We start from the raw sequence: 22,277 nt of genomic DNA, 5'->3' as shown, positions 1-22,277 counted from the left end.
TTAGTTGAGCTGGTCAAACAATTTTACACCGGATTCTACTCCTCATTTTTAGAGCATCTCTACTCATTAGCTCCAATTCAGGGTAAAGGTGGTGGGGGGAGGGTTCTCTTCCCGCTAGAGGGGGGGGCAGGCAAGGACAGGGCAGGGAGTAACCCTAGGATGAGCCAACCTAGGGTGAAGGCTTGTTAGCGTCTGAATTTTGCTGCTGTCGATAAGGCCTGAGATAAGGACTAGGCTCAGATTGCTCCACAAAGCATGGCATGCACTTATTATCTTTCCCATCCTTTTTCAGGGCAGAACACAGGTTCTGACCACAAGGTCTCAGTCAAGGAAGTGCACTGCGACTTTGGGGCCAGAAGAGAGGATCACTTTTCTGGCCAGCACTGCTGAAGATCAACAGTAGTAATAATCGCACTTAACCATTTTCAGCACTTAAGTGCTTCATGAACATTGACTCTGTACATGTCTAAACGTTACCGAGATGCCAGCTGCTATGTGAGAGAAAACCTGCTGTGCCTGTTTAGATTCAGTTTGAAGTGCTAATACCTAATCATGTACAGCAGTCCAAACATTATTGAAGACTTTTAAATAACTGACTATTGAAGAACTGGAGCTCCATAGAGTCCAAGGCCAGAAGGGAGCATTGTGATCACCTGGTCTGACCGCCTGTCTAACAGAGGCCAGAAAACTTCTCCAAAATAATTCCTAGAGCATATCACTTAGAAAAACATCCTATCTTGTTTTTAAAATGGTCAGCGATGCGGACTCTACCATGACCCTGGGTAAATTTTCCAATGATTAATTACCCTCACTTTTAAAAGTGTACTGTACACCTTATTTCCAGTCTGAATTTGTCTAGGTTCAACTTCCAGCCATTGGATCATGCTCTACCTCTCTCCGTTAGATTGAAGAGCCCATTATAAAATATTTGTTCCCCATGTAGGTACTTACAGACTAATCAAGTCATCCCTTAACCTTCTCTTTGTTAGTTAGATTGATAGAGCTCTGTGAGTTTATCACTAGAAGGCATCTTTTCTAATCCAGTAATCATTCTCCTGGTTCTTCCCTGAACTCTCTCCAATTTAAATCAACATACTTCTTGAATTGTTGGCACTAGAACCAGACACAGTACTCCAGCCATTGTCACACCAGTGCCAAAGACTGAGGTAAGAACCTCCCTAACTCCTACTCAAGAGTCTCCTGTTTATGCATCCCAAGATCGCATTAGCTCTTTTGGCCACAGAATCACACAGAGCTCATGTTCAGCTGATTATCCACCATGCCCCGCACCAAATCTTTTTCAGAGTCACTGCTTCCCAGGATAGAGTTCCCCATTCTGTAAGTATGGGCTATATTCTTTGTTCCTAGAAGTGTACATTTACTTTGTGCCATTTACCGAGTGAGCCAGATTGTTCTGAACCAGTGACCAGTCCTCTTCCTTATTTACCCCTCCCCATTTTTTTGTCATTTGCAAACTCAAGACAGTTACTCAAGGTTACTCTCTTGAGTTCAGCTGATCTAGGATATTTGTAAACTTCCTAATGGAAATCTTTCCAAAATCCTAATCCGTTGCTCACTGGAGCCACCTCAAACTCTCTAACCTGTACTGTTCCATAGGGCACAGGCAGGGGAGAGGAAGAATTTTGAAGAAATACCTGATAGGAATTGGGAGCCAAGTCATCTCCTTTCTGCAAAGGATGTATTGAGGGTTATGGCAGGCACCTTATTACATGCTGCACAGTGTTCAATTCTTCTCTGTAGATGCTCTTGACTCCTCTCCTCTGTACATTTCGTAAAAGTTTTAATACATTCCAGATGCTCTCCAGAGTAACCATCTGACACAGCTACGTTTCTTGCTTAGCAGCCTCCAAGGGACCCGCACACAGGCAAACTTAGGGAGAAAGTCTTCCAATATGTTCCCAGATAAGCCGCAGTAGCACTGGTACCCCATGAGTAAGAGAAGCATTTTAGGTAACTCATATGCAAGTGGTAGTACTGATGCATCCCACTTTGCTTCCGCACTACCCCTATTTACTTTAGCTCCATTTCTTTCTAGCCCACAATTTTCCAGTCAGTCTGTTGCGCGAGTGCAGAGCATGTTGGATAAGACTTTTTTCAGCTCAAAGTGGACAAGAAGCTGGATATGAGTCAATAGTGTGCCCTTGTTGCCAAGAAGGCTAACGGCATTTTGGGCTGTATAAGTAGGGGCATTGCCAGCAGATCAAGGGACGTGATCATTCCCCTCTATTCGACATTGGTGAGGCCTCATCTGGAGTACTGTGTCCAGTTTTGGGCCCCACACTACAAGAAGGATGTGGAAAAATTGGAAAGAGTCCAGCGGAGGGCAACAAAAATGATTAGGGGGCTGGAGCACATGAGTTATGAGGAGAGGCTGAGGGAACTGCGATTGTTTAGTCTGCAGAAGAGAAGGATGGGGGGGGGGATTTGATAGCTGCTTTCAACTATCTGAAAGGGGGTTCCAAAGAGGATGGATCTAGACTGTTCTCAGTGGTACCTGATGACAGAACAAGGAGTAATGGTCTCAAGTTGCAGCGGGTGAGGTTTAGGTTGGATATTAGGAAAAACTTTTTCACTAGGAGGGTGGTGAAGCACTGGAATGGGTTACCTAGGGAGGTGGTGGAATCTCCTTCCTTAGAGGTTTTTACGGTCAGGCTTGACAAAGCCCTGGCTGGGATGATTTAGTTGGGAATTGGTCCTGCTTTGAGCAGGGGGTTGGACTAGATGACCCCCTGAGGTCCCTTCCAACCCTGATATTCTATGATTCTATGAATTGAGATTCAGGATAATCCCTGGTAAGCAAACATTCACCACTACGCAGAAGGCCAGCACAAGGTCTATGCTCCATTTAAGCCTTTAGGTGAATTTTACCCTGAAGGAGCCAAGTTGATAGGAAGGAGAAGGAGGAGGAGGAATATTTCTCACATGCAGAAATGGTTATTGGAATCAGACAGTGCTGCTCACTCTTTGTTCCAGGTTTGCTTACCAGCAGAACTGGTCAGTAAAAGATAGTCTGTTAATGAACCGCTTACCAGTAGGCACACAGTTCTAGAATCCTTCCGATACAGACTGGTCAGTAACCTGGATTTGTCAGCCCAATGATACTTTTCAAAAGGTTTAGAAACAGCTCGTAATAAATCAAAAAACTTTATTTGAAGATGTTATAAATGTACAACACACATTACCAGATCATTCTCAAGAGTGCGCGTGTGTAGGTTTAAAGACTCAGCGTTCATTCTAATCACGTTCATGGGTCCAACTTAGCCATACTAACGTGGGTAATAGTTACCAGCAAAGCCACATCAAACGAACACTCGTGATAGCCTCTCAAAATACATTTCCGCAGATAACAGCCTGATTGTTTGAAAGGGATCAGATTAGTAACAATGCAGAATTGATTTTCTTTTGGTCAGATGATCGTATTAAAGCAAAAATGGGTGACAAATGTTTAGTATTAGCACTAGTTGTTGCTGAATCTTTCTGCAGTTGTGTAGCAGATTACTGACCCATGCTAGTAAGTTTTAGAATGAACCCTGAATTCTATAGGTTTGTTGATATTGACCCAAGTTAAACTTCATAAAAGTAACATTACATCTTAAAAACAACTGTGCATGCCACACATCAGTGTCAATTCCATATAAAAACTATGTACTGTACCCATTCTATACACAGATGAAATGAAAAGTGTTAAGTCATAGTACCTTACAGTATAACTTCACTAGTGCTACTTTGTGGTCAGTGCTGTATGGCAAATCACATTCTTGTACAGTTCATTAAACTATAATAAAAATAAACTTGCAAATTAAAAAAAAGGTCTACACGCCTTTCTTACCTGCTGCAACAAGACAACACACATTTCATTTGGTAGGTTTTTAAGTTTAAAATGTTAGCACAATTTCCCCCTGTCCAGAACATGATATATATATAAAAAAAACTAACCAAATTCAATAAGAATTTAATGCTTTTACATTTATTAAAGTTTGTATGCTTCAAACAGGGATCTGCATGTAAGTTCTTTAAGCCTAGAGCAAAAGGTACACCACATGTTAAACACATGCCTTGTGTTAGGACAAAAGGTTGGGATACAAGTGAACATGACTTTTTAAACCATGTACATGTAAACTTATGCACTGCTTGCTTTTCTTCCATAGGATCTGCCATCCTGGCTCAGACTAGTGGCTGAGCTAGTCTAACAATGGCCAGCACCAAATGCTTCAGAGGAATAATCTGCCCATCAATGAAGATGCAGTTAGTGGTTGGGTTACGCCCCAAAGCATGAGGATTTATATCCCTTTTAAATGATCTTATCCGACATACCTGTGGATGTAAATGTCCAGCTGTGGATGCAGTTATTCCATCAGCTCGTTATAAAGTCCTAGGAGTAAATATTAACTGATAAAAAAATGCCACTCTATTTAGCAGAAAAATGAGGTATTTTTGGCTAACACTCTCACTATCCTGTACATCCTACTTCTGAACCTCAGATTACTGGGAACAATTTATGTGCCCACTCAAAAGGCAAGATCTGCTGACACAGTGATAGAATACAATCATCATTCTCACCTCATGGATCATGATGCTAGAAGACCGCAACTTGCTCCAACTAAAAAGCATTTGAATAAACAACCATTTCTCAGATACCAAGAGCCACCCCGAGAAGTCAAGTTTGGCTCCAGGTAAAATGGGGTCAAAGGTCCTGGGGAACAACTGTGACAGGCTGCAAGTGGCCAAATGTGGGGCAATTGTCTGGAAACTTCAGAACTCTTGCAGCCATGTGTTCCTGCACTCCTAGCAGAGTGCAGGTGTATTGACATCTGCGTGAATCGGCTTTCCACTTCCATCGATACACACAAAGCAGAAGTGTCCTCGGAACTGTATAAAGGGCAACGATGTGCAAAGCGGCTGTGCATTCTTGTGTGACCATTTCCACCACCCTCAAGAGACTGAAGAAGAAACAATGGTGGATTCTTTGGACTTGCCCATTATGGTGGCTCAGAGGAGTCTCATGCTAATCGGTCTCACAGGTCAAGACTAACCAACGTTTAAGTTGCAAAGTGGCAACTGGCTTCCCACCCCCCATCCCAAATACATCCCTTTAAATGCATCGCCCTGTAAAGATAGTATAAATATGAAGCCCTGAGAACAAACTTCTATATAGAACATTTCTATTAAAAATATCAAAGCTTTGTGATGACAAAATTATAAGTTACATATACATTTATTTAAATAAATAGCTAGCTAGCTTTCAAGAGTCACACATAACAAAAGGTAAGAGATTGTCTCTGTCAACTGATGGGGCAAGTATAGACTTAGCAGAAGAATAATTATAAGCAGTCAATACTGCAGCAGGTAATCCACCTACCTGGCCCATTTCCTCATTTTTCCTTGGTTTTATCTATCTTCCACTTTTTCCCTTGACCTAGTTCTGATGGTGCAATGAGACACTTTGCAATGAAGCCAGCACCACTGCTAATCTCTTCGCTAGCTTTAATCGGGACTTTAGACATGCAAGCACACGGCTCAAACCTGCAAATCCTTACTCACACAAGTAATCCCATTGATTTTTAAAAAAGTGTCTACTCCCATGACTCTTGTGGTTTTTCAGGTTTGAACCCACAATCCTTTCATCATGACACTACCTGGAGACCAGCCCCTGCAAATGCTGAATCCCAGCCTAAGAGTCAATGTAGGGATCTTTAGGCTATCAGAATTCTAGAAAGCACAGGAGAATTGCCACAACTGCAACCACAATGGACTTAAAAAGCAATAGTAACCTGGTTGGAGTAGCAACCCATCCAGCTCACAGGACGTGCCACTGGACTTCTAGCTCCAGAGTCACCGGCAGCACACAGCATGGATTAGTGTCAGACATTCATATTAATGAGCTGAATCAACTGATTCAGTAAGTGGCATTCTACGTTACATTTGAATTGACATAGTTAAGTACATCTTTATTCACTCCTAAATCTTGCTGAAAAAGATTAAATCCATAACACCTTCCACTAGTCCCAGATATTGGCCACTGGAAACTTGTGTTCTCAAAAGACAAGCAGCATTTAAAAATAAAAAAATATATGAAAAAAACAAGGCTGGAGGACACTTTGTAATGATAACCAGCCTCTCTCCTTCTACATTTATACTGTACAGGTGTAAAGCTCTGAAATAATAGGTTCTAAAAATGCATATCCTCAAACTTTTTAGGTTTTTTAAAGATGCAGTATTCCTTTAATCATAAGGTTTCTAGTTGCCATATTCGTTTTATTAGGAAAGCAGATACACAGGGTATTCCTGTCTGCATTTATTTCAGTTTCTCTACTGCAATTCTATTGAAAACTATTTTAAAAGATGTATTGAACCTGTTCTGACATGCCAAGGGGTGCAGTTTTGATTTACTTGTGTCACCTAGATAAGCCTGACATAGAAACAAATACACCCTGTTCAGTAACAGACAGTGATGAAACCATACAATCTAACTCAAGTCCATTGCCATGGGGATAATGCAGAGGTACACAAGCGGCAGAACTTTCACAGTCTAAATGTGAACCATTCTGCTCCTTGAAAGAGAAGGCTGAAGTGTGAAGGATATGTAGATAAAAACAGTACATGAGTTCTTTGTGGAATCTCGGTTTATAAATTACTTTAAAGTGTCTGATCTTACAGCATGGGAAGTTAATGGGAGCTTGGACACGACTTAATGGGAACATGATCAGACCATAAGTTCTTACAGGACATGCTGCTGTCACAACTTGTGTCCAATACATTCAGAACCACAGTCTGGAACAATTCTTGTTTAGTAAGGAAATCAGCATAATCACATGATGGTGGTTCTACCTAATATTGTCCTGTAGAAACAAGCACTGATTATTTACAAGAACTTGGATGGAAGAGGGAATACCATACATTTCAGTGCCTCAAATGCTTAGAACTTCAAGTAATAACATCCTCAGGTAGTATTTCAAGGAAACCATTGCAAAACAGAAAGACTGATCGAATCAACAACTGAAATTCTTTAGCATCAGGAAACTTGTTTAAATATTATTCTTAATATCATATCTATAACCCTTACTCACGTGAGTAGTTGCACTGAAATCAAATAGGACTAATTTGAGTAATTATTGAGTTGAAGGATCTGACTCCGTTTTTAAAACCAAAATTGCAATTAAGTTTAGATGATGCCAAGAATGGGTTGAAAGAAAAATGGGGGTGCTGAAAATGGTTACTTTTGAATTTGGAAATCTAAGCACCTTACAGAAATCTGTTTAAGTGCAATAGACTGTTAATGGGATATTACAAAAGCCAAAAATGAAACTGGGATAGTACGTAAAGATCAGATCTGAGTGAGTGACTGAATTCCCCACCCAGCATGTTAATTATGCAAAATTGGCAACTTCTGTGTCTCAGCTGCATAATATTACAGTTCAGATGCCAAGATCAGGCCAAAACTTGTTGTGTGGTTTAGGTCTGAATCTAAAAGCCCTCAGTAAGATCACTTTAAAAGGTGACCTGCAAAGATATGCAGAATATCCTCTCGCAAAACACATACACACCTTTATGGTGTGTAATGAAAGCTTAAATGCTTTATTTTCTCAGCATACTTTTTACATTAAATCCAGGTCTTGTTTACCCTGTCTTTCCTGGCAGAAAATATAGACTAATGGAGGACTTGTTTATTACACTGCAGATACCAAGCAAGTGAAACTTGATTGGAAAGGGAAATGATTTTTAGTCCAACTATTTAAAAATTTTGTTATCACCTGTGTAACTCAATTATAGCATAAACAGTTGGAAGAAAAGATCTGTGTGCGAGATTCAGCCCTTTGTACTCCTTTAGTTGGCAGGCTGACAAAACTCACAATACACATCTGAGACCTCCAGCAAGTCTTCCAATAAAGAGAAGGGAAGACATGACTTGACATTCCTGATATTTCTAAGGTACAGAACAAGTAGGGGAAAATTCCTTATTTGGAAGAGGGCAATCATTTCAAGTGTGTTTTAGACAAGCAAGCAAGCAAAAACAGGACACAAACCTAAATATTTTTGTATGGATTCTTGTTTCATTTTGCAGGTGATCATTCAATTAAAACCCAAGCAAGTTCATGGCTTTTGGCATTGCAAGCAGAGTTTGAAAAGAAAGATGCCTGCAACACAGAATTCTTTTCCTAAAATATACATTCAGAAATGGAAAACTGCATGGAAACAGGTCACCTTTCAAACTAAGATCTGTTAAAACAGGACAAACCTCTGAACTGTAGCACGTGAGAACCAAAAGTGCTGGAATGGCAAGTTACATTTTTGTGAAAGGAGATACTGCATCTTTAATCTGGTTGAGTGAGATCTGCAAATGTATGAGCCCTGCAGGACTGGAACAACACTAACGCAGAAAATAAATAGGAAAGAGTAACGCTATTTATTAATTGAAGAAATTCCATCTATGAATTATTCTGTTTAAATTAGAATGCAAGACAGACAAGTCTGGATAAAAACATGTTCTCTCAACATTTGGACTTATTTTAAAAACAAATTCCTAAGTGTCAATTTAAAAAGTATTTTGTATTTTGATATAGACATAAATTAACACTGTATAGAGATGAACAGTATGATTACTATCCTATGATAGTGGTCAGTGACCTTTTGTAAACACTAGCCAGATGCTATAACCACCGGCTAGTAAAACTGCTGTCATAGGCCTTTTGAGCAAGAAGATTGAAACATGAGGCAATGTCATCATATTACTTTCTCCGCCAATCAGATGCTCAGTTGTGTTCACAAAGCTTGTTCCTGTATTTGGATATATATTTCAACCTACCACCTGAAAGCAAAAAAAAAAAAAAAAAAAAAAAAAAACACAACCCAGAACAAGTCTTCAAACCTCTTCCACTAACACTAAATCCACAAGGCTATTAACTTCAGGATGGCCATAACTACACACACTCTTATTTGAGAGGTGCCTATCCAAACAACAAAAAGATATTTTGCTTCCTCCGCTACCTTCTTCCCTCAGACCCCCCTTCATTCCCCCCCCCCCCCCCAAAAAAAAATCTATGTTCCCTCTTGTTCAGGAAACATGAAGCTAGAGACAGCAAGAAGTGGCACAGTGGATCGGCATTCCCCTCTACGTGCGGTTCAGCGTCTGGAAGATTCGAGAGATCTGTAGCATGACAGGTCCCGTCTCTGGATCGTTCATCCACTGAGTGCTGTTTAAGGGGTTTTCAAGCATATCTTCAAAGGCTGCCGAGAAAAGGAGGTGGCAAAACTCAGTTCATGATGTTTTATTTGGCAAATATTGAGCATTTTGGATGTTTTACAAAATAAAAGGTTAGTTTAAATTGCAGTAGAAATCACGACTTGCTTTGATCACCACAACTCGGTCAGGACAGATCTTGGGACGCCAGAGCCACCCACACAGAGGCCTTCTCCCCACCCCAACTTCCCTGGCCACACAACTGCACTGGAGCAGCACTGCCAGCGACTCCTCCTGGCTGTGGCTATTGGGGGGACGAGAAGGAGATAACACAGCTGGCTTTTGTACTATGTTCTACCTAGGTACTCCTATGGTGCCCATCACCACAGTACCTCAATGCCTCCAGCAATGAGTTTACTCTCCCAACGCCCCTGTGAGGTAAAGCATTATCCCCATTTTACAGGTGGGGAAACTAAGGCACAGAGGTGTGCCCCTAGGTCGCACAGGGAGCCCATGGCAGAGCCAGGAAGTGAACTATAATCTCTTGAGTCCCAGTCAAGCGCCTTGGCCACAAGACGATCCTTCTTTCCTGGAAAAGTTCTCTAGGGCTAAAGGGGGAATAATGTGTTATCCCACCAGCCAGCAAGCTCCTTCCTCCACCAGCCTAATCGCTGCCCTCTCACCTTGGACTGGAGTCAAGGGCATGCATGCTGCCATGGAAACAGTAGACCCCAACTTCCATGGTGTGTGCTGGGGGAAGGGTCCCCTCCATTTGTAGATTTTGGAAGGATGACCTAGGCCCAAATGACTAAAAATAGTTCTCTTTACCTGTGTCAAACAACCCCTCTATCCCAAGATTATGCCACTTATTACTTTTGACTGTTTATTTTAACTTATTTTCCATTTCACTTAGCTTGGATGATGCACAGACAAGTCAGTGCCACTTTGTAGTTCTCATGCACTAACACATTGCTGCAAGATTTGGGTTGCAAAAACGGCAAGAAACAAGAACATTCGATCCAATAGTTTACAGATGCTTGGGACATGGGTCCGACAGACATCTAGCTTCCCACTGAGTTAGAATGCTGAAATTTGGAACTCACTCATGGGCCACACACACACGTCTGACCTTTTCAGAAGTCACCTAAAGGTCAGTGTAACAATTTACATAACAGTCTGGCAAACTCTGGCATAGAAGTTAATGGTCCAATTTTCCAAAGGTGATAAGCACCCACAGCTCCCAATAAAGTCAACAAGAGCTGTAGGTACTCAACACCTCTGAATGCCAGACTATAAATACTTTGCTAAGGTCACAAAGCAGGTCTCTGGCAGAACTGAGAATAAAATATAGCTCTCATGCTTCGACCACTAGACCATGCTTCCTCCTCTTTTGGGGAGAAGCAAGAGATTAAAAATATATTGAACTAAAGAAGGACTTTTGATCTTTTTTCATAACTAGGTATTTTCTAATTCAATGCAAATATTCATGTTAAAATGCATGACACTGGCAATAAGCCGAGGTATCATTAGCTACAGTACGTGCTCGATGCTCATCCAAGCTTTATACATGTGTACAATGACATTTCATTTTCTATTTTTATATCCTGCGGTGCAGCATGGAACCCTCCCTCTGAAACGAAGATGCCACTTGTTTAGAAATCAGGGTGGGCAGGTTCTGCTCCTGCATTATTTAAAAGCCATGAAACTTCACAGTAAACGTAAGTGTTCAAAAGATCCACTGCAAAGGTATTCATATGCAATCTATGTTTTAAAACATGCCTTTAAATAAGTCTAGGTAAAACTGAGGCCAAAGATTAAGCATGTTCATATATTGCAGAAAGGCCAAATATCTCCCTACTAAATATCTCCCTGCGCGGAGTTTCCTCAGAGCAACCCATCAACCACAGATTTACATTTCAGTCTCTTTTGGGTTCATTAGTGATGTGGCTTTCCCAGCCACAGATGCCTTTTGACCGAGCTAACACAGATGCTCTACAGCGCAAACCTCCAAAAAGGGTGAAGCATGTGTCCATAGCTGTTATTTCAGCCTTGGCAGGACACACACACAAGTCCTTAGCTGGCAGCTTTCAGTTCAGTTAAACTCAGCCAACCACTGCCCTCTGAGTAATGAGCAGACTTCAATCTACAGTGAGCTGTACTACAGCATGCATTCTCTTCCACACTTTTTGCAGCTAAGGACCCCAGGATACCAAGCAGAGATCTACATTTTCCCTGCCAAACTCTGGCCACGTTGGGTGCGCCGAGTCTCCTAGATCCACATGATTACTCTAGCCAGCAGCCATGACATTCTAGATGGTGGCAGGTTGAAATCAGAGATTCAGTGTCATATCTGACAGCCCCAGGATTGTTCCCAAGCCCCTGTTGCCCACATGGCATCAGCACTACAAAGCAAGCTGTCAGGCTGCACCCTCCCCCATCTATTCACTTAGCTTTATTTAAATAGAGTATTTTCTGATTGTCAGCAACTGTGGAAGCAATGCTTCTTTGTCAGAAGCCAGGACAGTACTTACCTAACAGCGTTTTAGGGTTCGTTAGCCCTAACTGTACCACTGGGTTTTCTAGGATGGCTTGAAAGAGAGGGCTAGTGGTGTCAATTCCCTTATCTAAATCCTCTGGAGATGGCTTTCTGTCTCCCAGCAGCCATTCACACTGTAAAAGTCAGCAGGCATGACAAGTTTATAATTAGTTCCATTAAAACGCAAGCTCGGGAGACTTCAATCCCGCATGTAAATAAGGCACAAGATAGAACATCCTAGACAAAGTTTATCATCCCTGCATGCAATTTGAAAGAGTAAACCATGTATCTATTAACACATTAACTGCTATTCCAATCTCCTAGAACTGGAAGGGACCTTGAAAGGTCATCGAGTCCAGCCCCCTGCCTTCACTAGCTGGACCAAGTACTAATTTTGCCCCAGATCCCTAAGTGGCCCCCTCAAGGATTGAACTCACAACCCTGGGTTTAGCAGGCCAATGCTCAAACCACTGAGCTATCCCTCCCCCCTAAGGTCCTATTCACTTAGGTCCTGCTCCAAGTCAACTGCAAGGCTCCCATTACTCCAGCAGGAGCTGGACTAGAGCCTGATACAGCAGTAAAAGTGATTTCTGGCTTTCAAACCCACATGAGGTGACATTCTGTAGATCACATTGGAAATCTACAGCTTGTTCCAGGACGTCATCCTCCTACACCAGAACCCTCCAGGATTCTCAAATCCAAAGCTGGAGGGCAGGCTCACTGAGCTAACTGTCAGGAGCACATCTCAAAATCCCAGCGTGGTCATCTCAGCCCTTTTTCCTTCAGTATTCCTCTATGTGCGCGCACATGTGTGTGTCCGGGGGGGGGGGGGGGGGGGGGAGGGAGAAATGTTCCTTCAGATGAGAACCTCAAACACCAATTCCCATGTCCCTGGCCAAAGTTCTCCATCTCAACATTTCCACTCCGCAAGCAGTTCTCTCAACACTGTGCGGGATGCTGGCTGACTGCCACTCTCCAGCCCAGAAGTGACTGCTTTCCAGTGGTGTAGGTAGTTAGTTTCAAAGATGCACAATATTTAATCATGTTTGCTTCAACTCCAATAACTGCTAGGACTGGAATATGAAGAGCAAGGCCGTGTAAAATGGGGCTAGTTTGAATTAAAAATATGACCAAGCACCATGCGGTTCAGCGATCAAGAATTCTCAACTGAGCAAATGATCATCCTAGCAATTAGGAATGAAAATAACAGGATACTCACAGCTCCGTTTTGCTGGTTGTTGTTTACTCTGAGTGCATCTATCACTTCTTTTTCATCAAAGCCCATCTCCATCAAGGCAATGACAGCCTAAATCAGAAACACACAGCTTATTACACGCAGCATTTAGCTTGGCCCATGGTAGCTACAACACACACAAGGAATGAATCGTATCCCTTCTCCTGTAGAAAAGCTCTTCCTTCTCCACATACAGCAAAAGAGCAGAAGGCGATGGTCCCGGTTTTAAGCATCCCAACTGGCTTTATTAAGTCAGATTCTCCTCACCAGAGGAGCCAATGGGATTTTCTGTGTGACAGAGGACAATATAGCAGAATATATTCCCTTTTGACTATTTTATTTCCTAAAAAGCTTTTATTGAGTGCAAACTGTTGGCAAGCAAAGATTCAAGAGATTTTAAAGGTCTACCATCTGGCTACAAGTGGCCTGTTTCCAATCCAATGGCACAACCAGGCCCTGATCCATGACTGGAGTCCTTAGACACTACTGTAATAAAAGTGAATAATAATAAAATAGCAGCAGCCAAATCCTGCTTCTATTGAAATAAAGGTCAAAAATCCCGCTTATGTCACCAGGAGCAGGATTTGGCTCTAAAAAGGCAGGATGGGATGGGAAGCAGGAACTCCCATGTCTAACACACATTCCTTCTGTGACCATGAGCAATTCACTCATCTCCATTGCCTGTTTCCCCTCCCCCCATCAGTAAGAGCACTCAGACCTACCTATCTCACTAGCGCATTGTGAGGAAAAATGTTTGCAGAGCTGTTTGAAGATTAAGAGTACTAAGTATTACTGCACTGTTCCAATGCTCAGGTGAAAGAGAAATGATTGAGTGATCCCTCGTTATAATATTGTTCCACGCCAATATCCTTGGGACTCAGAGGGGGAACAGATTCCTCTCACTAGAAGCCTCTCTCTTTGCTGGTAATCTGGCAGCAGTCTCCACCCTTGCACCTACTACTTACACGGAACTTCTGGACAAACACAGCAGCACCAACGTAAAATTATATATAAGGAAATGCAGCCCCCAGCATGTAAGAGGTGAACTTCCCCATACCTAGCTCCTACAAATCAAACAAGCACTGGAAGAACTAGTTATTTTCCCTTTCTTGCTCTTCTCTGGTCACACACCTTAGTTGCTTGTATCAGGACGTGTTAATATCAGAATTCCCTCTTTTTAAATGAGGTTTTCACAGCGTTAGGAGTTCAGTTATAGTACATGTGCCATTTGCAGGCTGTGGCACTAATTTTAGATTGGGCAATGTGACATTTAGGGGAGGGTTGTGATGGGTCAGAAGCCAGGCTAGAGAGTCTCTTAAGAAGTAGGTTAAAGTCTAAACCACATGTCAAATGGAAGAGTTTGCTTTAACTCTCACATCCAGTTTTGAAAGTAACTTGTTTTGTACTGAAGGACAGAAGTTACTTGCTTTGAATCAACTTACTTCCATTTTCCCTTTACCACTATGCATTTGCAGGGTTAGATTTTGCTCTCAGTTACACAGGGTCAAATCAGGTTGACTTCAGTGAGTTCCAGCTATGTAACTAAGCAGCATTTGGTTGTAGCCCACGGTTTCCTTCAGGTTCAACACAAGCCTTGGAATAAGGACAAGAAAGGCTGCTGTCTGCATCAGTCATTTCTAATATCCCATCGTACTCCTCTTCAGATATTTTGGTTTTCATTTCTGTATCTAGAGATGGGATAGTTTTATTCCTGTTTCCTATATGTATGCAACTCAGAAAAGTAGAAAGGTATGTATATCTATTGGCAACAGTTATCTTAGGAAACCCAGCCACCATCTAGTCTGCCCTAGGCAAAAGGAACCCAGGATTCTATCCTAAGGATAAAAACCTGGATCCACCCAGGGAAAAAACTCCCATTAACTTCAGTGAGGCCAGGATTTCACTCCTGTGGTTAAAGGCTTCCTTTACTAACTGTTCTTACAAAGCCAAATACTCCAGATGTTATGGTGCTACACAAATAATGATTCCTAAACACTGATCTGGAACTAGTCCACTTTCCATCACTACATTATTTCATTGCAATGTAGGCAAATTGAGATTTCATATACAGGTGACCTTCCTCATGCACAGAAAGAAAATTTACAAACAGACAAATTGGAGCCAGGTTATTTAGTGACTGGGACATTAAATGGTGGGCACAGTTGAAATATAGGCTGGCAAGACAAGTGTATTTAGCTTGGTCTTTTTAAGAAGGTTAATTGCCTGTAATAGTCATGATTTAGATTAGACTACTAAACGGCAGAATGAAAAAGGTAAGAAATGAGCAGGCAGAATCTGAAATGTGTCGTGAAATATGAGAGAGGAGGCAAGCCCCAAGGGAACAACTGCAGATTTAAAGGGAAGCAGAAAGGAGAGTTTGTAAGCCAAATTCTGTTCTTAACTACACTGGTGAAAATCTAGAGTTCACTGAAGTAGATCTGAATTTCCACTGGTGCAACAGAAATGCAGCCATGCAAGTCATGAGAACACAGCCAGGATGTGGTATGGAGCCAGATAACTGGGATGCTGGGGATGGGAGACAGGATTTTAAAACTTGTACTTCATGCTCCATATCCAAGGCTTGTGGTTTTCTGGCAATAAAACACATGCTGTCACGTGCATTTGCAAGTTCTAGTAATTAGATTTAGTTCTGGTGTGCATTAAATATTTAGAACTGTGTATCTGAATATTTTAAAAGGTCTTTTTCAGACGTAAGTAATTTTACTCATGTCTTAACATTAGCTATTAAGTTGTTGATGGATCTTGTCAAAGTCTCAGGAAACCTTTAGTGGTAAAAGCAGATCTATCTTGAATTCTAAACAGCACCTCCTGGTGAGTTTAAGGGGAAATAATCACACAAGTTGTTCTGAACAGGGATAAATTTTCTATGCATGATATTTATAATAGTTCAGATAAACAACTTGGAGATGTTTCACAGTCACTTCTGCAAACTCTTCAAGATTCAGCTTAAATGCTCTTTTGTTCCCTTCTACGGTAAGAGTCCTCAGGGCACCATAATTAATATCCTATGGTGCTTCTTCACCAATACACACAACTACATTATTTCCTTGGCTTTAGTAGTGGGAGCAAATCATGATTACAAACAGCTACGTCAAGAGATTAGCCCCAACACTGGGGCAGACCTAACAACACTGGTAATTTAGATGCACCTGTGTTAGAGACTGTAGCATATAGGTACTGGGCGGTATCCTTTTAAATATTTTAAGAGTCCTCTAATGGTCCTCAATATCTTCTGTGTTTAAAAGCCTCCAGAACCCTCCCAGAGCAGCAGTGTATATAGGTATCCAGACCTGACATGTTGCATATAGTTAATAAACGTGGTTATTTGGAGTCCACTGTGTCCCCGTGGTTTCCTTCATATTACATTTGTTGGGTAAAGAGTAAAAGACAGACAAGACATACTCGTGGGTCAGGACGAAATTCTCTTTTCCTGCGGATCTTCTTGAATATTTCCGTCAGCTCATCCTTGGGCTCTTCCCCATCAGCTTCCAAACTAGGACCAGCAATTGCTCCAGCAGAGGAAGCACCCACTTCAGAGGCAGCTTCTAATGAGGTCTGACCTGGAAGCGGTGCATCAACCGTGGGGTCATCTGCGTGTTCTATCAACCACTCCATGGCCTGCGTCACTGACATACTGAGACACAAAGTTAACGGAAACCATTATGGGGAGTCAGCAAAGCTCAACGGGTATGTTCTACTCTGCAGGTCAGAGCGAGCCTCCGAGCCCAGCTAGATAGACTCCAACTAGCTTCACAGTGTGGACACTGTGGCTCCAGCAGAGACACTGGCTAGCCACCTGAGCTCAGACCAGGGGATCAGTTGGGCTTGAGAGCCCGAGCAGCAACGTCTACACTCAAGCCAATGGAGTCTGGGAGGCTTACTCCCAAGCTGCAGGGGAGACAGACTCAGTGAGTAAATCATCATCCCACACAGATCTGGCTTTTGTTCCTAGGACTTTCAGAATCACTAGCTAGTTTGTATCAGGATGTTCCTGAAATACCACGGACACCACAAAACTGATTTCTCCTGAGCTAATAGTGAAAGGAGAGGTGAGGTGAGATGGAGATAGAGGAAAGCCAGGGTTCAAGATGAGCTGAAGCCGCAATCTAGCATTTTTAAACATGCTTTTGCTTCCATTTCAAACACAGAAAGTCACTCTTCCCCTTACAGGTCAGAAGAAACTCTCACTTTGCAATTAACAATGTGATGTCTGCCCAAGTCTCCACAGAACCTGAAACCATAGCCCAGAGAGGTGAACTGCCCCGTTCATTTCTATGGAGTATTAAGTCCAATACCCAGTGACTATCATTTAAAATGTCAACACTGGGAACTGTTTCACTGTCAATCAAAGCATGCAAATAAGGAGAAGAGCAAGCACATCACACACAGTTTACCGTGAGGGACAGCTCATTTTGGTACTGGGAGTGGATGGTGCTTGGGTGAGCATCTCCCCTTCTTTCCCCCACACTTATCCCTGGAGCCCAAAACAGCATCTGAGCCCTACCAAGCAGAGCCTATGAGCATTTGAACTCCATTGAAAAGGAGCCAAGCCCAAGGAGATCACTGTGATCATAGTTTGAACCTCTGCATAATCTGCTGTGTCTTATATCATTTTGGTATCTGAAGTAGGGGAAGCTTGGGATAGTACCAGCATATCACTCCCCCATTTGTGCCCTGGGGAAAGCAGAGAAAGGAAAAATCCAGAGATGGGATGGGCACAGTCACACAAGTAATTTTATAACCTAAGAAGAAAGGAACAGCCCTGGATATCACTGTTTGGATGTGGGTATAGAAATGAATAATTTAAAATGGCTTTAGAAGTCAGCGTGAAATGTTTCTTCTGCAGTTTAAGGATTGGGACTGGTTTTTTCTTTCTTTTTTTAAATTGAGAGTGTGAATTTAATACTCATGAATGATGCCAAATACAGAGACCCCCATTTATTCTCAGAACAAGTCCAGCACAGTCAGCAGCAGAGTAAGGTTCTCTCACTTGACACCCACTCCCCACCCATATGGACTTCTACCCTGAGCAGGGTTGTTCCCTGTGCTAGTGCTTTGCCCCGTCTTGGATTAGGTGTCCCAAGAGGGGGTTTACAGCAAATGCATTATTATCCAAATAATAATATGCACCAGTTATCTCAGTAATTAGCAATCCTGTACGCTGAGTGCTGCGTATACTCACTGGTTTAACCGAAGGGCTTTGACAGCTCGGCTCTCTGGAAACCCCATTTCTGTAAGCTGGCGCAGGGCTATTTCATCCACTCTGTCTTCCTCATCCTCATCCAACATGGCTACAGACAAAACACAGATTCAGGTTAGGATTTCAAGCCAAAATAAGTCCCTGCTCCATCTGGAAAGATATCTGCTAAATTTGAATCCTTAGTCTTCCCATTCCCACCCTAGCAAATCAGAAAGTGAGAGAAAAACCTATTAAGTCTTCTAGTTTAACCCCGTCAGCTCAGCTAACGCTGGATTGTTCCCAGGGCTTTGTCAAGAACAGTGTTCAACGTCTCAAATGATGGGGAGTGGGTTTCCTCACTACCCTTAACGTTCTATTCCACTTGGGACTGAGCTTTCAAGCATTTAGACATGAGCAGTCCTTATGCAAACAAACAGTGCTGCTGACTTCTATGAGACACGGTGAAGAATTATATGAGAGAGAGAGAGAGAGAGAGAGAGAGAGAGAGAGAGAGAGAGAGAGAATGTGGTGGGATCAGGCCCTAATAAATCCCGGAGTCAGGAAGTTTTCCATTATATTCACCCTACATTTTCCCTTTTCTCCATTTAATCCTAACTCTTAGGGTAGGTCTACACTAAAAAAAAAGGTTAATCTGGGTGAAAATAGCCCTGAAGACATGGCAATTTAGGTTAGCAATTTGAGTTCAACCCTATGGTCCTCTATAGCCTTTACCTCTAGCTGCTAACCCAAGTTAAAAAACAAATTACCAAGTCTTCACTGCTATTTAACTCCCGTAAGCTAACACAGGTTAGCCAACCGGAGTTAAGAACATACTTTTGTTTTGTTTTTTTGCAGTGTAGACATACCCTTTTAGTGCCCTACACCCTAAACCATTCCTCACCATCCCTAGAACTGCAGTTTGAGTGAAGTTTTCCAGTAGTTATACTGTACTAGGAATAACTTTACATTTACATGGTACCTCTCATCCCAAAGTGCTTTTCAAACAAAAACCAATACACAAGGGATGAAATCCTCCCCAATTCAATTCAATGAGAATTCTGCTGAGCTACTTGCAGCAGGGGGAGGTTCCCAGAGATGGGTCTGACCCGGTCCCAGGAGCGGTCCCTGCAGGGGAAGAGGAAATCCCATCCCGCCCCAGCATCTGGAGACCAGCGTATGGTAAGAGGCTCCAGGCCTGTCCCTCCCCTACACTAGCCAGATTTCATGGGCGAGACCAGATTTCACAGTCCATGACACGTTTTTCACAGCCATGAATTTGGTAGGGCCCTAAGTATAGGACAGGCATCTTTTTAAAAATAAGCCATCAAATTGAGACTGATTAGTAAGAGGGAAGAGTGTTACCTACTGAATATCCAACAGCACTTCCTTCCTCTGCACCTGAGTATTCCTCAGAAGAGTCCCACTGATGTATTGACCCATCCCACCTCTGCTTAGCTTGGGAGATAAGAAGGAATCACAGTACAAGGTGGGTATGGCTACAGGCATTTTGTAATAGGATGAATAAACATTTTGGGTACTTCTTGACAAGACTAGTAAAAACATGGCTCCATAAAACACATTGGGGACACGTTCTTACCATTTGCCTTCTTAAATAGTTCAACTGCATCTGGGTTCAGTGCTAGCAATTTCTGTGCAACTTCTATAAGTGAAACTAAGATCTTCCGGAGCTCTGTCTGGAACTGCAAGAAAGGAAACTGTCAAAACATTTAGATAGGAAGCTACCAATAGCCATCTTCACTTAATACATCTATTGTTAGAGTCTGTACGCTATGCCCTTGCCCCCTGTAGAGAAAGTTGCTTTATTATGGCTTTGCTTTCACTGTGTTTAGCCTATCAAAAAACTGTTGGCATGTTTCCCGTGGAGTGCTATATAGAGCAAGAATTGCCATGCAGGAAGGGTTATTTATTTCTTCCATTGCTTTTAGTCCCACAAGAAAATGACACTAGCTCAGAAAGCTTATTTCTTACTGGAAACAGGGTCCCAGCCCTGTAAGGAGCTTTGTGTGGGCAGACAGAAGTCAGTGGGCCTCTGGTCAGATGCTGTGGAGTTCCTTTGAGGCCTGGGGACTCCGGTTTCTATAAAGGGATGAAAGACACTTGGCTAGTGTCATTTTCTTCCTACAACCAGCTTCTTCTGCGACTTGTCATACCGATGTGTCACGGCTTCCCTTCCTTCATCTGGAAATATTTTTAGTGTATCCCATATACAACAGGGCAAGTTGCTCACTAAACATGTTAAGTTTTCCAGGCTTCATTTTAATTAATAGTAAGTGCTAGGGACATTTAACTTTTTTTTTTTTTAAGAAAATTTTTCAATATTTTATTTATTGACTATTTAACAGTATGTACTCTGCACATAGGGCTTTGCTACTTCATGCACATGGCAGTATCAAACCTGAAGAAGCAAGTCACACTCTCTGTTGAACACACATTGAACACATACTCATAAGATCCTTCAGCATTTTGAAAGCTTCACAGTGCTGGGGCATTTTTAAACTTTGAAAATAGAGACAAGAGGAAAACTAGCTGCCTCAAACTCCACATATAATCAACATTTTTATGCAAACAAAATGCAGTCACATTTAATAAGCTATTTATAAATGGAACCTTAAATGATCAATAGATGTATTATGTTATTAACCCTTTAAGTATATGAGGTGTTATAAGCATATCAGCATGAGGTATTATAGATGGTTATAAGCAACCTACTGACCTTTTAGACTAACATTTGATTAACCCATTTATTAAGACTTCTATTAAGTATTCATTAATCCTTTACAAATGGAACCTTAATGTAACCCAGAATGCAGTAGAAACTTGGAATTAAAGTTTATTTTCTGCGGGGAACAGTTTATAATCACACTGGTCTTTTAATTAAGATCTTTATTAGAACCATGTAGGTAGCCACTAAGACAAAAGATCAGGTACATTTTTTTTTTTTTTTAAATTCCTTTGGTGAAAAACATGGAACAAAATGGGTAAATATTTTGTACAGGTATAGGGCAGTTTCACTATTATGACCATGTATGAGAGAATGCCCAAAAACCAGGGAATGAAGATCATACTTCTCTTTAAAAACAACAAACACCACATTCCTCGGCAGTATTTCCAACCAAACTTTGCACTGCTGTGCTAGTGCATTAGAATCTGAAAGTGCCTAGGCTTTATCATTCAGTGAGAAATGCAAGAAGTAAAACACAGCATAAACAGGGAAAACCTTAATTTGATTCTTAAAGTTCAGTGTTAAATTACCTATGCTACTGGTATATTAAGCACGTTTCCCCCTGCCCAATGTATTATTTTTAACCTGAGACATGGACCATACATTTTCACTTATTTCAAAAGAAATAAGCAATAGGCCCAAGTTTCAGTGAAGTCTTCAAGACAAGATGAACTAACCTATGGATGTGGCAGAGAAGGGTTAAATCAGGGAGGAAATCTAGATTTAGCATGTAAATTAAATGAGATAAAAAGCACTATACTTACATCCCTCATGTTGTGGTGGGCCACAGTGCGATCTACATTGCGAGAGGGCAGATTTGCTGTTGCTTTGAGAATAGCATCCTTATCGGGAGCTTTCTGTTCCTGCTTCCTCTAACCAAGAAAAGGAAGCATGGTCAGATTTTGTAATTTGTTATCCACTGAATACAGTAATAAAAATTATGCTATAGCCGACTGATTTCATATTCTCTTGTAGGCAAGCAAGTGATGTAAAGTAACTTGTGACTAAGGGAATTGACTAGAAGTGCAATTGGTTAATAGCACTAATACTTCGTAATCACAGGGCCAAATCAGACTTGCTGTGTCACATTTTTCATAAAAATAAATCAATTTTCCCACATTCTCCACAGGGCCACATAATGCTTTTCACTTAACTATCCCCATTTTGCAGACGGGGAAACTGAGGCACAGAGAGGCAGGAACTGACTCAAAGGTCACACAGTGGAAGGAAATAGAATCCAGGAGTCTCCATTCCCAGTCCCATGCTCTAACCACTATGATACGTTTGTGACATTATCGGATTAAAACATGACCCTATAGATCATTGTTGCAACCACTGTTATATATTTGCAGAAAATCTTGTACA

The 22,277-nt window shown here is 41.7% G+C and overlaps 1 protein-coding gene across 5 annotated transcripts in view; it reads right to left on the bottom strand.

Annotated features, from left to right (window-relative positions):
- Positions 1-3,149: 3,149 nt before the first annotated feature.
- UBAC1 (UBA domain containing 1) overlaps positions 3,150-22,277 on the bottom strand; it is a 35,593-nt gene continuing 16,465 nt past the window's right edge. For 2 of the 5 annotated variants that reach the window (XM_024106288.3, XM_065572505.1), the window contains 8 exons: positions 21,677-21,784; positions 20,159-20,266; positions 19,767-19,869; positions 18,173-18,281; positions 16,393-16,624; positions 12,955-13,041; positions 11,731-11,869; positions 3,150-9,246 (listed from right to left, as the gene is read on the bottom strand). In XM_024106288.3, coding sequence (XP_023962056.2) covers positions 9,131-9,246; positions 11,731-11,869; positions 12,955-13,041; positions 16,393-16,624; positions 18,173-18,281; positions 19,767-19,869; positions 20,159-20,266; positions 21,677-21,784 — 1,002 coding nt within the window. In that variant the 3' untranslated portion in view covers positions 3,150-9,130. Of the gene's footprint in view, positions 9,247-11,730; positions 11,870-12,954; positions 13,042-16,392; positions 16,625-18,172; positions 18,282-19,766; positions 19,885-20,158; positions 20,267-21,676; positions 21,785-22,277 lie in introns of all 5 variants that reach the window. The other 3 variants (XM_042854377.2, XM_042854376.2, XM_024106289.3) reach the window with 3 other exon arrangements.

The sequence above is a fragment of the Chrysemys picta genome, chromosome 18, assembly GCF_011386835.1.
Source record: "Chrysemys picta bellii isolate R12L10 chromosome 18, ASM1138683v2, whole genome shotgun sequence".
Lineage (NCBI taxonomy): Eukaryota > Metazoa > Chordata > Testudines > Emydidae > Chrysemys > Chrysemys picta.
This window is presented reverse-complemented; position numbering and strand designations above follow the sequence as displayed.